This window comes from Pteronotus mesoamericanus, unplaced genomic scaffold, assembly GCF_021234165.1.
Source record: "Pteronotus mesoamericanus isolate MK-2021 breed Mesoamerican mustached bat unplaced genomic scaffold, CSHL_Meso_final contig_317, whole genome shotgun sequence".
In the NCBI taxonomy this organism is placed as follows: Eukaryota; Metazoa; Chordata; class Mammalia; order Chiroptera; family Mormoopidae; genus Pteronotus; species Pteronotus mesoamericanus.
In genome coordinates, this window is record NW_026555133.1 from 1,793,854 (window position 1) to 1,810,986 (window position 17,133).

General features: G+C 53.5%; 1 protein-coding gene across 1 annotated transcript in view; it reads left to right on the forward strand.

Moving 5' to 3' along the window:
• KIF1C (kinesin family member 1C) overlaps window positions 1-15,986 on the forward strand; it is a 22,555-nt gene extending 6,569 nt beyond the window's left edge. The window contains exons 12-23 of the mRNA XM_054575828.1: window positions 69-147; window positions 354-499; window positions 1,328-1,497; window positions 1,662-1,741; window positions 1,858-1,933; window positions 6,879-6,958; window positions 7,848-7,942; window positions 10,922-11,005; window positions 11,525-11,711; window positions 11,848-11,920; window positions 12,555-13,169; window positions 14,742-15,986. Coding sequence (XP_054431803.1) covers window positions 69-147; window positions 354-499; window positions 1,328-1,497; window positions 1,662-1,741; window positions 1,858-1,933; window positions 6,879-6,958; window positions 7,848-7,942; window positions 10,922-11,005; window positions 11,525-11,711; window positions 11,848-11,920; window positions 12,555-13,169; window positions 14,742-15,425 — 2,369 coding nt within the window. The 3' untranslated portion in view covers window positions 15,426-15,986. The remainder of the gene's footprint in view (window positions 1-68; window positions 148-353; window positions 500-1,327; window positions 1,498-1,661; window positions 1,742-1,857; window positions 1,934-6,878; window positions 6,959-7,847; window positions 7,943-10,921; window positions 11,006-11,524; window positions 11,712-11,847; window positions 11,921-12,554; window positions 13,170-14,741) is intronic.
• Window positions 15,987-17,133: the final 1,147 nt, after the last annotated feature.

Sequence of the window (17,133 nt, forward strand, 5' to 3'; positions counted from 1 at the left end):
CCCTGACCCAGGATGACTCTTCTTAGGACCCAGCCCAGCTTAAGCTTTCCCCTCCTGTCCACGCGTAGGTGGGAACTCCCGCACAGCAATGATTGCAGCCCTGAGCCCCGCAGACATCAATTACGAGGAGACTCTCAGCACCCTCAGGTGGGGCTCTGGTGGGGTGGGGCAGCATATGTGAAGTGCCAGGGGAGTGCAGAGGCTGGTAGCTCAGGACCCTGCTCATGAGACAGAGGTGACCCTCCACTGTGCCCCGATATTTTAAAACCTGGGAAGGAGAGAGGGAAATAGGCAGCAGACTAAGGTCACCTGGGTCTGGGCCTCACCAGTCCCAATGCTCCCTCTTCACCCAGGTATGCTGACCGCACCAAGCAGATCCGCTGCAATGCCATCATCAACGAGGACCCTAATGCCCGGCTGATCCGGGAGCTGCAGGAGGAGGTGGCTCGGCTGCGGGAGTTGCTGATGGCGCAGGGGCTCTCAGCCTCTGCTCTGGGAGGTAGGGCTCCAGGAGAGGGGCAGCTCAGGGATTCCCCTTGGCTCGCTCATCCCTCATCATCTGCCTTTGCCTGGTCCTGGGGCCAGGGAGGGACCGCTGACCACAAAGCCATTAACATCCTTGGTGACATGGATACTGATAGGGAGCGGGGATTTACCACATCTTGACGAAAGTTCTTGTGAAACATCAGGGGTTTAGTTGACCATAAGTTTAACAACAGTCAACAGTGGAATGTTTTTTAGAATTTAATGCTTAGCCTCACTGATGCACAACAGTGTTCATTTTAGAGAATGTAGAATCTGTTGACTGCATCCGGTGTGGATTTGGCATTCAGTCTTTGATCCATCCCATTTAGGATAGTCAGGGTGCTGCGGGGCACAGTGGGAGACATAAGGATGTCCATTCTTGGGAAGAGAGGGATAAGGTAGACACGATGTTCACCTTCCTATACTTGAAGGGTAGTCTTGCAAAAGAAAAAGCAGTATAGTCTCTCTTATCCCAGGGAGCAGACCTAGAAACAATGGGCACGTGTAATGGAGGCAGATTTTAGCTCAGCATTGCTAAGAACTTTCTGATAGTGCGTATCATCTAACAATGGAAGGAACTGACTGCCTTGTCTAGTAATGAACTCACCATCCCTAGAGTGGAGCAAGCAGAGGCTGGGTGCCCATTTGTTAGGGCTATAATAGGAGGGCTTCCTGCTTGGTGGAAGTTGACCAGATGTCTTCTGAAGTCCTTAGAGACTGGTTCTCTCTGAGGCCATCTCTATGTGTCCAGTGAGCTACATCTTTCCTTAGTCTCCTTCTTTGACATCTTTCTTCCTCCCAGGCCTGAAGGTGGACGAGGGGAGTCCTGGAGGTGCTCTGCCAGCTCTAGCGTCTCCGTCTGCCCCAGTTTCACCCTCCTCTCCCCCCACACACAATGGGGAGCTGGAGCCATCATTCTCCCCCAACGCTGAACCCCAGATTGGGCCTGAGGAGGCCATGGAGAGGCTGCAGGTGGGAAGCTGCAACGGGCCAGGGATGGGGACCTGGAGGCTGATGGGAGTGTAGTTCTCCAAAGCCAGGGTCAAAGAGGAAGAAGGAATCCCAGGAGTGGTGTGGCCCCCACTGGAGGTGCTTGTCCCAGATCGCCCTGATCCCCATCTGCCTCGTGCCTCCAGGAGACGGAGAAAATCATAGCTGAGCTGAATGAGACCTGGGAGGAGAAACTACGCAAGACTGAAGCCCTAAGGATGGAGAGGTGTGAGAGGCAGGGGGACAGCTGGGCCGCAGAAGGTGTGGGGCGGGAAGGCGGGGTGCAGGGGAGGAGTGCCGGGGTAGTCATGAGACGGCTAACCTTCGTCTCCTGGTCTGCAGAGAAGCGCTGCTGGCTGAGATGGGGGTGGCTGTCCGGGAGGACGGGGGCACCGTGGGCGTCTTCTCTCCAAAGAAGGTGAGTGAGTGGTTGGCTGAAGAGGCCTAGGGAGGCTTGGGAGACCCTCAACGCTTAGAGGAGAGGGTCGGGGTGGGAGGGGGATAAGTTTTAACCCTGATTTCTGAGGTCTCTTGAATTGTACCCACGTCATTTCTGTCCTCACTCTTGCCACCTTCTTTCTGTGTTCTCTGGCCACCCCTGCCTTCTCCCTCTCTCCATCTGACATTTAGCCATTCGGAGAGACAAGTGTCAGTAAGTGCCTACGGCCATGGACTCTAGGGACCACGGAAGGACTGACAGGGTCTGTTCCCTTAGGGGGATTTAAGAGCTGCTTAGAAACCAGATATTTACAAACATAACCTCACACACTTGTGTATGTGAGTTTGTGCGTAGAATTTATCTCTGGATCCTTAAACTGGTTACATTGGTTATCCCAGGAGAGAGGGAGAGGACCTGGGAGATTGGAGGTTGGTTGGATAGAGACTTACTCTGTACTTGTGTTATCTGCTAAAAAAATTGGTTAAAAAATACATTTTTAAAAGAATAACTTGGGAAAGTAAAACTGTAAAGGGAATAGAGGAGGAGGAAACATCAAACTGTAAAATGTTGATTGTAAATGCAGTGAGAGGTTTAAGATGGTAGCATTGGTATGACCTGGAGATGAGAGGAATTGGCTTTCTGGAGAAGGCAGTTTGGAAACGGAGCCTGGAAGATGGTCAGGAATTGGGGGTAGAGAGGAGCAGGGAGAACACTGGCCTGAGCAAGCACAGGGGAGCGTCAGTGAGCAGGGCACACCAGCGTCTGTGATGCGCTTGCTACGTAGTGGGTGCTCAGTACATCTTTGCTGAGAGGAAGGAAGGAAGGAAGCAGGGTGGGGGTGATGAGGCGCAGCTGGTGGCAGGGGTGGTATTCAGAGTCTTTAACAACTGGCAGGGCACAGGGAAGGACCAATCAGAACGGACAGCCAGCACAGCAGTATAGGCCATGCATGCCGATGAAGGGGTGACATGGAGGCGAGTTTGAGTAAACCAGGAATTTTCCGTTCCCCTGGAGACCTAGCCACATCTGTCTGGGCCACCTTAAAAAAGCAAGGTAGCATCAGGCCCTAATAAGTCAGATATACTAGTTGGGGCAGATAGAGTTACGGGGGCTCCCTAGAAGAGGTGGTGGGTTATTGGAAGGAGGACCCTCCTGCATTCGTAAGATCAGGGCCGTCTGGGATACAGATCAAGCAGGGATCATTGGACAGAGATCCGCAGAGGGGAGCAGGGGTTGCTTTGCATGGCGTCGGGCACAGTGGGGAGTGAGAGGGTGATGGAGGGTGGCTGGCTGGGCCAGGGGCCTGGGCCAGGATGGGTGCTCAGGGCTGTGGGGGTTTTCTGAGGTCTGCGTCTCGGGGAGGGGCTGTCGATGGTTCTCAACATGGCTTGTGGCCACCTTGAGGTTCTGTGTACCTGAGGAGCTTCCACCACGGTTGCAGGGTTGGAAGAAAGGCAGAAAGGGTGTGCCTTCCCTAGAGGGTTCCCGCTGCGTGGGGATGCCATCTACTGAAGCCCGGGGACCAATGGGGGGTGAATTTTGTGTGTGTGTGTGTGTGTGTGATTCCTGTAAAGGTGATATATACCAGAAAGAACCCTCACAAAGTGCTGAGAAGTGTGTACAGTGAAAAGGAAGTCTTCCTCCTTCCCCCGCTCAGGTTCCGCTCCCAGAGGCAAGCCCTATTTCCAGGTTCGGATGTGTTCTTCTGGAGGTAGCTTGTGCACACACTAGTGTGAGTTATGTACAGTTAGGCCCAGGCGGGTGGGTGCACAGGAGTGTGTGCGTGTGTACGTACGTGGCCTGTCTTGGAATAGTAGTGGTTGCGTACTTTATACTTTACGTTTTCATATAATGTAGGAATTCTGTCTATTCTTCGTGCTGTCAGAATATTCTGTCCTATTGATGTAGAATAATTTATTTAGCTGGCTTTCTAGTGGTGGTCATTTACATTGTTTTTCATTCTTTGATGCTATAAACAATGTTACAATGGGTGGCTTATAAATAGGTCTTTGATCTGTAGAAAAAATTCCTAGAAGTGGAGATTTGCGGTCAAATGTAAATTTAAAAAAAAATTATTTATTTTTAGAAAGGGGAAGGAAGGGAGAAAGAGAGGGAGAGAAGCATTGATGTGTGAGAGAAGCATTGATCAAGTGCCCCTCCCATGTCTCCAGATGGGGACCTGGCCTGCAACCTAGGCACGTGCCCTGACTGGGAATCGAATTGGTGACCTTTTGGTTCCCGGGCCGGTGCTTTATCCACTGAGCCACAGCAGCTCATGTAAAAATTTTTTATCTATTTGGAAAAAGAGCCCTCTGAAGATAATGACAATGTCACTTTATGCTCCCAAAAGCAACATACAAGAGTGGTCACGTTCCCTCACCCTCTTGTACTTTTTAATCTGTAAAATGGTGTTTTACTTTTTCATTTTCTCCAGGTGGTGAGGGTGAACATATTTTCATATGTTTAAAAGGCAGATATGTTTCAGGAGGGAGAGCTGATAGACTTACAAATGGGGAAATGGGTTGGGTGGCCCCAGCCGGGGAATGGTGGGGTGGGGAATTGGGTCCCAGGGGAAGAGCTGCAGTTCGTCTCGGAGAGAGCCAAGAGCCTTAGAGAGGGCCCCCTCTTTCTGGGACTCCCCCCACCACGCCTTCTTCAATAGCTGATTTTTAAACCTGGCTTGGTGCTTCCTTACTGTTCACGGGGGTGAGGGGAAGGGCAGGGCCAGGCTCTGGGTCCCCCACCCCCAGCCTCATCCCGAGTGCTCCCTGCTTATCGGTTTGACATATTAGACTTCTAGGTAAGGTTTCATTTGAACAAAGGGTTCCAGGGCTGAACAAAGATTGAAAAGCCCTGCCCTAAATCGTGTCCCCTCTCCCGAGGGAGAGATCACTTTCTGCTCCCAGAGCCCATCAGCGTTTGCCATTTCTGACACTGCAGCGTTGGGAGGGGTGTGAGAGTCCCTCGGGAGAAGAGGAAGGGTGACAGCAGTGCTCACCGGGGTGCCTGGGCGGCGGGGCAGACACCCGGATACATGTCATACCCGCCGTGGGCATAGCCTTGGGATCACCATTCAGAGGGTCCCCAAAGAAATGTGGGACCCCTCGGTCTACTGGCTGTCCCCGCTCTGTGTGGTTCGTGCCTCCGTGCTGCTCCGACTCCTGTACCTGGGACGCTTCTCCTCCTGCATGTCCATGTCTTCCTCGTCCTCAGAGGACAGACCCCGTGCTGCCTTTCCATGAGGTCCTCTTGAATCCCCTCTGAGCCCCCACAGTTTTTCACTTTAATTACCTTCGCATCTGACCCCCTCCCAGGATATGGAGGCGCTCAACTCCTGGGAACAAATGAGTGAGTGAATTAATGAGCTAAGTGAAGGCGTGAAAAGACCAGAAACTCGACTACGAGGCATCCATTTCCCACTTATAGTGTTGCCAAGTCTTATCGCCCCAAATTGACTCTGATTTCCTACTGACAGGACAGCAGCATCTGGGTTTGATTCATCTCTGTGTCCCACTAGCACCTCACAGGGTCTTTAGAAAGTAAATCCTTAGAGAAAGGAGGCAGAGGATCTCGTATTCAGGCAGAAGGCAGGGGAAAGCTTTGTGGAGGACCTGTCATTTCAGACAGACTGTGTGGGAAGGGAATGATTTTGATGGGTGGGGCTGGGGGTGGGGGCGGGAGGCAAGCAGGTGTTCCCAGGTGAGGGAACGTGGGGAGCATCTCCCAGGGGTGGTCAAGGATGAAGGAGGTGTCCTGGAGTGAGTGCTCAGCAGTCCGTGGGGTGGGAACACAGAAGGGGAGAGGGGCCCCAGAAAGGGGCTTGAATGGATGGGCCGGGGTCCTGATGTTGAGGAGGGGCAGGGACACCAGCATAAAAAGCAGGGGCAAGTTAGGTGGGCATGCGGTGCCAGCCGCAGAGGTCTGCATGGAGAAGCATGACACGGCCATGGTGTGAGCAGGAAAGCTGGGGGACCCCGGAGACGGCAGGAAGTCAGGCAGGCCTGCGGCAGGGTCGGCCGAGGCCGCAGAGAGTGCGGGGAGACTTCTCCAGGCTTGGCAGCAGTCGCGTCGGGGGGTGTAGGGGGAACAAAGCTTGTATACTTCCCAGAGTGCATGCCCGGGGAGGGTGGGGGGTGTCGCTAGAGAAACAGGTCAGGAAAAGGTGCTTTTGGGGGAAGGGAATGGGCTGAGTTTTCAGTGTGGAGCAGTATGATGATCAGCCAGTTAGACAGGTGGATTTGGGCAGGGAGGCCTTGCCATGGACAGTACCAGGCAGCTGCTGCCATGACCCCGGCCCCAGGTTGGAGCAGGGCTGGGGGCGGCGCTGGCTGGAAGAGTCTGCTGTGAAAAGTGGGTCTGTTTGTTTTATAGGCTTTTGAATTGAACTGACACTTTTTATTTTTAAATAATGATTATAAAAGTAGTCCATGCTCCTAAGAAATTAAAGCTGGAATAAAAGGTGGGAAGTACCAGTCCCTTAACCCAATCCCCTCTTACACTCCCCAGAAGTGGCAAGGTCCGTTTTGAAGGAAGAAGTGATGAGACCTGGGGACAGAGGGAGGGCAGGGAAGGCAGAGGCAGGGGCAGGTGGATCCTGCGGTTTCTGGTCGAGGCGATGGTGGGTCGAGGTGCCTCTGAAGAAATGGGGCCTTAGGGAAAGGGTTGCTGACCTGGGAAGGGGGATGGGTGGGACTATTTGTAGGCCCCTTGTGTGGGAGGAGAGGGTCGGTTAGGCTGTCCTGAAAGTGGTTGGGGTAGGTGGGAGTAAGGAGGGTGGGAGAGTTCTCCAATGAAGGGAGGGGGAGCCGCCCTCAGCGCTGGAACCTGGGCAGGTGTCTGCGGAAGCTTCTTCCCTCCCTCTTCGCGGCACCCCTCTGGCTGGCTCTCAGGAGCCCTCCCCCGATCACCACCCCCTTTCCTATAGACTCCCCACTTGGTGAACCTGAATGAAGATCCCCTGATGTCAGAGTGTCTGCTCTACCACATCAAAGATGGAATCACCAGGTAGGGTTCAGTCAGTGACCTGGGGGGCAGCCTCTCGTTTTGGTGTGTGACAGCAGAGGGATGACCACACCAGGGACTCTCTTCCCTGGTGACCTCCCTCGAAATACCCCAGATGTCAGGAGAGCTGATTCCACAGCCCTCCTCACTTTCTCGGCTTCCCGGGCAGTTGCCGAGCCTGGCTCCGAAGCGGCTCTCCTGCCTCCCCACCGCTTTGGTTGGGGTGGGATGCCTCCTGGGACCAAACCGACCCTGTGCATGTGGGGAGAGCTTCTGATTTCCTGAAGCACAGAGTGGGTGGGAAACTTAGACCACCATGTTCCTAGTCCTTAGCACCACTGCCTTGGCCTCCATTGATGAGGCCCTCCCGCCGGGTGGAGGGAATTGTGATCCCAGTCCCACGCGCTTTAGGGGCAGTGCCTGTGTGGCAGGCGGCTTCACTGGCTAATGCTAACGTATATCCCTGGGACTCGGTGGCTCTGATGTCACCCTCTGGAGTTAGAGGTGAGGATGGCCCTTTCTGTCCCACGACAGACACTTGCTATCTCTCCTTGGTAGAGAGTGAGCCCTTAGAGTGATCAGCTCTAAGAATGGACGAGGCCCACTGCAGAGGACACCCATCCTGCTCCAGGTTCCCTTTTGTCCTCTGCTGTGTCACTGTGACTGAGGACCAGGGCTTTGGAGTCAGGCAGATCTGGGTTCAAATTGCAGCCTCACCCCTGCTGGGCTACGTGACCTTGGGCAAGTCTCTTTCCCTTCTGAGCCTCAGCTTCCTCATCTGTGGAATAGAAATAATTACGCTTGGCTTATAGAGTTGGATGAACTTGTATTCAGAAGGGGTTTGGTGACTGTCTGGCGCATGCTTAGGAAATGTTGGCCGTTGCTTTCCCAGGGTTGGCCAGGTAGACGTGGACATCAAGCTGACCGGGAAGTTCATTCGGGAGCAACACTGTCTGTTCCGGAGCATCCCTCAGCCGGACGGGGAAGGTAATGGCTGAGGGAGTGAGATTGGAGTGGCCAGACAAGGAGAGAGACAGGCGTCATGTTTCACACCACACTCTGAACTGGGCACTGGGTGGGTGGCCGTGTAAGGGGAGATGCGTCCTCACCGTCACAGGGCCTTCAAGCGCGTGGTGAGCTGTGGGGGCCTGACGGGCCAGGCTGCCTGCGGCCGCCCTGAGAGAGCGGGCGGACTGCCGCAAGGGCAGCGAGTGGCGAGGGTCGCAAGGCAGAGGCAGAACGCTAGCATGCCAGAGGGTGGAATTCTGGCGAAGAGGAGGTCCGCCACCTGCCTGGATATTTTTTATCCTGAAATAGCACCCTGGTCATTTTTTATGAAAAATTGTATTTATTCCAGTGGGCTACCTGAATTTATCTCTGGAAAACCTACTTACTGATCAAACTATGATTGCAGTGGTTTCAGGGAGTTAATTGGCCCATGTGTCCCTCTGATTCTAAAACTTCCAGAGATTTTTTTAGCCTCTATAAGGCCTTAGCTGTAAAAGCTTTTAGGCATCACAGGTTCTACAGGTGAAGGTAGTAGCCTGTCTGATATCAACAAAATGATACTCGTGTGGTTCAGGGGTATTCTGAGATCACCATTCTGTTCTCAATCGTCATTTTTAAAAAAACAGAATGATTTGTGTTCAGTTGGGCCCAAGTGAACTGGAGCTCTAGCAAATGAGTGGGGGCGGGGGGCGCGTGTTACGCAGGAGCTCTTCCTCATCCTCATGTACTGTGTCCCACAAATCTGAAAGGAGTGCCTGCCTAGTTGGATGCTTTTGAGGGCACAGGGAAATGGGGCATGTATGGTCAGCACTTTTTTTTTTTAATTTTGTATTTAGTAATTTGAGAGAGAGAGAGACGCATCAACTTGCTCTTCCACTTATATATGCATTCAGCGGTTGCTTCTTGTATGTGCCCTGACTGGGGATCGAACCTGCAATCTCGGTGTATCGGGATGGCGCTGGAACCAACTTAGCTCCCTGGCCAGGGCAAACTCAGCGCATTTTTAAAAATAAGAAAAGACACTATCGTGTGGCTTAAAGCTCAGGTTTAGGACATGCCCATTGGGCTTCACTTGGCTCAGCCGAATAACGCGGTTGTTCTAGTCTGGTCCACGTCCCCAGTGGCAGCAAATGCTTCCGGCACTGTCGGCTAAAAGCTGTTGAATCCGTTCAGCCTAGTGACTTATTGCTGCGCTCCTGTTCTGTGGCAGTCATGTGCTGGGGCGATACCAAGATCATCCAAGGGCCCCGGAGCGAGCCCACCGTCAGGAGCGCAGCATGTGTTTCAGCAGATGGCGGACAGGCATGAAAAACCATTACATCAGTAAAAGCAGCTGATGAATCTGTGCCCCAAAGGTTGGGGGCCCTAAACGCTCAGTCCATTTGGGCCTCTGTTTTAACAGCAGATTTAAGACTTCACCAAAGACAGGCAGAGAGGAGGTGGGTGTGAACCTAGAATAGTTATCACTGATCATCTACTTCGTGCCTTCACTTTTTCTCATGCAGTTCAGGTAATGGAACGGAGGCTCTCGGGAGTTAGGGGATGGCCCAAGGCCAGTATAGATAGAAGATGGCAGGGCTGTGGTTTGAGCTCTGCTCTGGGCTCTCAGTCCAGATTGCTGTGGGTTCACGGACTTGGAGAAGGCTGCCCTGGCCAGCTCGAGTAAAATCCTCTCCTTGCCCGGCCCCATCTCCCTCCGTAACACCTGTCTTTTCCTGACATTAGAGCACCTCCTGATTTGCTTGTTTACTGTCTGTCTTACCAGCTGGAAGTAAGCTCTGTAAGAGCAGGAATTTTGGTCTTTATTTCTGCTGTATTTCTATGACTTAAAATATTGCCTGGCAGATGGTAGGGATGTGGTATATTTTTGGAATGGATGAATGAACTTTGGGCATGACAGGGAATAAGGGTAGGCATAGACCGGTACCCATTACAGGCACCCCATCCTCTCGGCTGTCTTTCATTGCTGTTCTGGGGCACACAGTGATGCCTTAGTGCGCTCTGTCTTTCTCTTCTCCATCATTCTTGCCCCTTGAACTTTGAGGCTCCCTTCAAGCATCTACTCAGAAATCACTGCCTTCCCATAATCACTTCTAGTCCTGTGTGTCAAGCTGAGTTCCTCTCTGCTTTCTCTGTGCTCCCATAGTGTCAATAGTCCCATCTCTGCCATATCTTGGAATTCACTCTGATTTCTTTATTACTTCTAGCATAAATAACTCACTTTTGCATACCATTTTATTTGAGCTTTCAACCAGCCTGAGCTAACTTCTGTGAGATTTTCCACTTCACAGAAGTTGGGTGATTTGTTCAGTGCCCTTCAGCTAAGGAGTCAGTCACAGAGCCTGGATTTTTGGGATGTGGGGCTCCCTCTATGACACCAAGGCTTGGCTCGGGGACAGGAATCTGAAGCTGTCTCATGCATCTTTGTGTCCCAGCAAGCAGTAGGCTTGGGGATTTGTTCAGAGGAGCACCTTGATAAATATTTGGGATGGGATGACTCTGTGGCTTGAGAAAATGAGTCCAGTGGCATTTTGCAAGATGAATCAGACAGAAGTGGGCTAGGACCCTGCTGGAGAAATCCGGGCCTAGCCAGGGATAATATTCGTTGGGAAGGAAGGAATGGGCAGCAACGCCGGGGCCTGGTGACCAGTTGGCTGTAAGAGAGAAAGCCCCCTGGGACTTACTGGTTTGCTAAGCCGCCGTGGGGAGGATGGAGGTGGGTGAGTACAGAGCCCCTGCAGAGGCTCCTGGACATTTTAGCTGGGGCTCTAACCCTCCTTCTGCTCTTCCTTTCCCTTGCTGCCTGCCACCAGAGGGGCCATGACACCCCTAACAGGTACTGGGGGGTGGGACTGGGGATGCATGTATTTTTGGTGGGTAATGCAAGATGGGAGTGTAACCATAATCCCTCTACCCTCAGGGTCTAAACACTTCCTTTCCTTTCTCTCTCTCCCTCAGTGGTAGTCACCCTGGAGCCTTGTGAAGGAGCCGAGACCTATGTCAATGGGAAACTTGTGACCGAGCCCCTGGTGCTGAAGTCAGGTAGAGGAGTGTTACGGAGTGGGGGTTTTGGACATGGCTGTGCACAGGAAGTCCTAGGGCAGAGCTCCCTTGGTGGATCTTAGGGAGGCCCCTGGAAATAAATAGGAAACAGCATGGGGTCTGCGGCCGTGCCACCCTGAACGCGCCTGATCTCATCTGATCTCAGAAGCTAAGCAGGGTCGGGCCTGGTTAGTACGTGGGTGGGAGGAGACAGCATGGGAACATGAAGAAGGAACTGGGAAGTGAGGATCAAGGAGGCAGGTTTTGGTTTCTCTGATGTTCCGGGGAAACAGGAAGAGGGTGCCAGGCTTCCCCAGTCCCTTTGGGTTGTCAAGGACGGGGTGGTTCCTGGTGTCAGCCGAAGGAGCCTTGGCTTCGACCACACTCAGGCATGGCATGGTGAGAGAACTGGTGTCAGGGCCCCGGGGACTTGTGGGCAAGACCCTGCACACTTTGGGCACGGGGGTGAGCTTGCTGCTGTGGGGGAGCAAGTCCACTTTCCCCTCCTCCGATCTCCAGGGAATAGGATTGTGATGGGCAAGAACCACGTTTTCCGCTTCAATCACCCGGAGCAGGCACGGCTGGAACGGGAGCGAGGGGTTCCCCCACCCCCAGGACCACCCTCTGAGCCCGTGGACTGGAACTTTGCCCAGAAGGAGCTGCTGGAGCAGCAAGGCATTGACATCAAGCTGGAGATGGAGAAGAGGTGAGAGGCGACAGCACTCCGTGCCCTGGGGCCCTCTAGGCTGTCCCTCGCGTCCCCGGCCTCCTGTTGTTGGAAGCCCCGCTGAGGTGACTCCAGAATCCCACACAGCTCTTTCTCCCTTCCCCCTACCCCCCAGGCTACAGGACCTAGAGAATCAGTACCGGAAAGAAAAGGAAGAGGCTGATCTTCTGCTGGAGCAGCAGCGACTGGTGAGGAGTCCTCTGGGGGGCGTGGCAGGGCATGCAGAGGGGGAGATGGTTTGGCGGGCGCAGGAACACCCAGCTGGCAGCATGGCAGTTGGACTCTGCTTTTGGTTCGCACTGTGAGCCAGAGCGGGGCATGGGCATGGGGCCGAGGGGAGACGTGGCGTCTGGGAGGAGACGGTCGTGAGAGAATCATGACCCGGGGAGGGCGCCGTGTGTGCAGGGAACTAGAGTTCCTCCCAGTTGACCAGGGCTTCCCAGACTCCAGTCGATCCCATGGCACCTTTATGGTTTTTACCATAGCCAAGCACTACCTATACTATTACTTATTTAAGAGTGATCTTCATGTGGACTGACTTTTAAATCTTTAAGCTCGTCCTCCGCAGTAACACACATGCAAGAAATCTAGACTTACTATAGCCGCAGCTTAAACTTATCAATTTCTCTGTGCCAGCCACTGTTCCCCACAGTTGGCATATGTTCACCCTCAAAACGCACCTGTGAGGAAGATAGTGTTGTCATTTTCATTGTGTGGACGAGCAGAGGTTGAGCACCCAAGGGCGTGCGGTTCCGATAGATGTTTGCAGTGGTGTTGGGATGTCCTTAGCCTTCTCTCTGCTTGCTCTCTCTGTGGCCCCAGTATGCAGACTCTGACAGCGGGGACGACTCTGACAAGCGCTCCTGTGAAGAGAGCTGGAGGCTCATCTCCTCTTTGCGGGAGCAGCTGCCCCCCACCACAGTCCAGACCATCGTCAAGCGCTGTGGCCTGCCCAGCAGCGGCAAGCGCAGAGCCCCACGCAGGGTGTATCAGATCCCCCAGCGTCGGCGGCTGCAGGGCAAAGACCCCCGCTGGGCCACCATGGCCGATCTGAAGATGCAGGCAGTAAAGGAGATCTGCTACGAGGTGGCCCTGGCGGACTTCCGCCATGGGCGGGCCGAGATTGAGGCCCTGGCCGCTCTCAAGATGCGGGAGCTGTGTCGTACCTATGGCAAGCCAGAGGGCCCCGGGGATGCCTGGAGGGCCGTGGCCCGGGATGTCTGGGACACAGTGGGCGAGGAGGAAAGCAGCGGAGGTGGGGGTGGCGGTGGCGAGGAGGGAGCCCGCGGGGCGGAGGTGGAGGACCTCCGGGCTCACATCGACAAGCTGACCGGGATTCTGCAGGAGGTGAAGCTACAGAATAGCAGCAAGGACCGAGAGCTGCAGGCCCTGAGGGACCGCATGCTCCGCATGGAGAGGGTCATCCCCCTGACCCAGGTACGAGGGGGCTTGGGCCTGGCTCGCTCCCTCCTCTCCTCTCAGGTGTTTCCGTTCGGAATCTGAACCTCCCTCCAACCCCCTTCCCCTTCTAGCTTTCAAAACTCTTACTGTCGTGTAGCAGCTTTTCTCAGTATAGTTTGCGAATTACGTGCCTCAGTCACCAGGGCATTAAACTGAAAATGCAGATTTCCTGGATTCTACCTCAGACCTACTGAATCAGCATCTTTGGGGATGAATCTGCATTTATAATAAGTACCGAGGTGCTTCTGAGGTACAATGAAGTTTGAAAACCACTGATATGAAGTGCACGCTTCTTAAGTTACTGCTTGATGAATGTGTGCATATGTGTACATTCCCATGACCTCCCCTCCCCGTGGATGACCATTTATTCCACGGTAGCCACTGTGCTGAGCACTTCCCCTGTGTCACCTCCTTTAATCTTCGCAACAGCCCTGTGAGGAGCAGTGTTATCACTGATCCCTGTTTTGCATGTATTCACTCAACAAATAAGTGTGTGAGTGCTTGCTGTGCACCAGCCACTGTGCTAGCGCTGGGCATGCAGCAGACAGAGTGGCCGCTCTGTTCCAGCCTGCCTTCTGCCGGAGGACAGCAGGCGTCCCCGCAGCAGCCCGCGGGTGTTGAAGGCTCCCTCCAAACGCAGCCCCTCCCCTCTCGCGCTCTCCACTGCTGCCACTCTGGCTTCCTTGCTGTTCCTTGAACTTTCTGGGCACACTTCTGCTTCAAGGCCCTTACACCTGCTGTTCCGTCTCCCCAGATGCCCCTCCCCGTGAAGTCTCACCGCTTGCTCCCTCACTTCCTTCAGGTGTTTCCTGCGAGGATAGGTTCTCAGTGAATCTCCTCCTGGTGATTCATGGCAGCCCCCCTGCCCTGGCCTCCCATCCCCCTTCCTTGTTCTGTTCTCCTCCATCTCAAAATGTATAATTTGTATGAAGTATGTTATGTAGTAAATATACTTACATATAATATAAATAATATATACTAACTTGTTTAAATGTGTAACCTTATATTTAACTTTTTACTGAAGTATAATGTATGTACCATACTATATATTTTTCTTAATCATTTGTCAGCTGTCTCACCGCACTAACATGATGGCGAGTATTTTGCTTCCCTTTTTGTTAACTTTCATATCCCCAGGACACATCATTTATTTATCAGTGTTTGCTGAGTGCCTGCTATGGGCCAGGCACTGTTCTAAAAACTTACATGGTTTAATTCATTTAATTCTTAGAACAGCCCTATGCAGTGGCTAGTATTGTTATTGACCTCATCTTACACAAGAAGAGACTGAGGCACAGAGAGGCTACAAGCTCAAGTTCCAGACCACGCAGCTGGGAAGGGGCAGACGAGGATTGAACTCAGACCCCTTGGTTCCCAGGCCTGTGCTCCTAAGCCACTCTTCTAGTTCTCTTATCTCCGAGCCCCTCTGGGGGACCCCTGACATCCAGCCACTCCAGGGCCTTCTGACATCTCTCAAATCCACTGTGCTCAGGAGACTCCACCTTTCTCACATTCCTTCTCCTTTTCTTTCACCCCCCTCCCTCCCAGGATCAGGATGATGAAAATGAAGAAGCTGATGAGGCCACCTGGGTCAAGCCCCCAGGGTCAGAGGTAGTAGAGGAAGAAGCCCCCAGTGATCACATGCCCTCAGCCCGGCCTACTTCGCCACCCCTGTCAAGCTGGGAGCGGGTGTCACGGCTGATGGAGGAGGACCCAGCATTTCGTCGTGGCCGCCTTCGATGGCTCAAGCAGGAGCAGTTGCGGCTGCAGGGACTGCAGGGCTCTGGGGGCCGGGGTGGGGGGCTGCGCAGGCCTCCAGCCCGCTTTGTGCCCCCTCACGACTGTAAGCTGCGCTTCCCCTTCAAGAGCAATCCCCAACACAGGGAGTCCTGGCCGGGGATGGGGGGTGGGGAGGCCCCAGCTCCACCTCAACCCCCTGAGGAGGTTACTCCCCCACCGGCCACCCCTGCCCGCAGGCCCCCAAGTCCCCGAAGGTCCCATCGTCCCCGCAGGAACTCCCTGGATGGAGGGGGCCGTTCCCGGGGAGGAGGTTCCACACAGCCTGAACCCCAGCACTTCCAGCCTAAAAAGCACAACTATTATCCCCAGCAGCCCCAACCATACCCAGCCCAACGGCCCCCAGGGCCTCGCTACCCCCCATACACTACTCCCCCTCGAATGAGACGGCAGCGCTCAGCCCCTGACCTCAAGGAAAGTGGGGCAGCCGTGTGAGTCCCATGCCCTGGGCACAGAGGGCCTGGTGGGCCCCTTGCTGGAGGGAGAGAAGATGCCTGAGATGCTGCTTCCCCAGAAGCCCTGGGGCAGGGAGGCCCTAGAGATGAGAGAAGGTTCGAGTAGGTGCTAGATGATGTGGGGGTGATGGGCCGGAGGCTAAAGGGAGGAAGAGGGCACGGAGTTGCCAGGAGTAAACCAAAGTGAGGGAAGAGCGATGGGAAGGCCGCCCCTTGCAGAGGGGTCCCACAAACGCTGCTATGGGTGGGGTGGGGCTGGGGTGCTGTGTAGCCAGTGTTTGACTTTTTTCTCAAGTGGGGGTAAAGGGGGAAGAACCTAGAGTGAGGAAAGTTCTCCTCCCTGGCCCTTGTCTTATCTGTCTGTGGTGGTTTCTGTTTCCAGGGAGGTGTGGCGGGATCATAAGTCATTGCCCTCCCCTTCCAGGCCTCCTGCTGTAAGTGGAGGACCTGTGTGGTTTCTGGTTTGGCTGGGCTCCCATGAGGATGTGGGACCCTTCAATAAAGGATAGCAAACAGACGGAGCTTTGGCTGGTGGTTTGGCTGTGGTGTCTAATGGAGGTGTAGGTTACGTAAGAAAGATGCACAGATCTTTAGTGAGCGGCTCTGGATTTTTACATAGGTACGGTCCCATGCAGTCATCCCCTGGGTCAAGATACAAGAAATGTCCACCTTTCGTTTCTTTTTTTAAAGGATTTTATTTATTTACTTTTAGAGAAAGGGGAAGGGAGGGAGAGAACATCGGTGTGCATGGGATCATTTGGCTCTCATGCCCCCAAGTGGGGACCTGGCCTGCAACCCAGGCATGTGCCCTGATGGAATCAAACCGGTGACCTTTTGGTGCCAGTGCTCAGTCCACTGAGCCACACCAGTCAGGGCTGACCAATTTCGTTTAATTTTCAACATCAGGTTTCCTCCCTTCCCTTCCCTGAAGTGTGTGACCCATTCTCTCCCTTTCATGTTTGCTTACCCAGTGTCTTCATCTCTGCCCCCAACTCTGATGTTGTCCAGGACAAAGGAAAGGGAGGGATGAGGGGAGGTAGAGGGAACACAGGTCTGTCAACACTTAGGTGACTTGTACCTAACAGGAAATGGAGGGGTAAGGAGAGGCTCTGTGTGATCACTTCACTGTTGGAAATCTCTCTGAAGTAGCCCCAGTTTCCCCAGATTCTGTTCTGTCTTGGTTGTGTTCGCCAGTAAATGTGTTGACCAGGCTGACTACACATACTGTTTTCATCCTGTTTCTGTTTCCTGCCTTTGGGCAGGGTCCATGCAGCATCCAAGTAGTATTTTGTCTTAAGATTTCAAAAAGGATGCTACCTGCTTATAATGTTCTGACTTGGAGAAACAAGCCCACAGCAACGCAATATTGTAAAGGTTTTGCAGGTTAGATTGTATTCCTACTCTGCCTTCGCCTTGGCAAACCCTGGAACCCCCATGTTTTTTCATCCTGTTCTCAGGAAAACACTTCCACACACTTGGAAAATTAAGCTGCTTCTCCATAGCGTCCTGGTGTCAGTCTTGAGGTGCAAGCAGCCAAACCACGGACATTATCCCAAGTGCAGCCAAACCACAGCCCTGGGCAAGGGTGCGATTAGGTTTACTCTTGGTTTCTGTACCCTAATTCTGGCTACCCTTATTTTGGCACCTTTGACTGTCATGTCTTCAGGGACCTGTTGACACTGATTCAA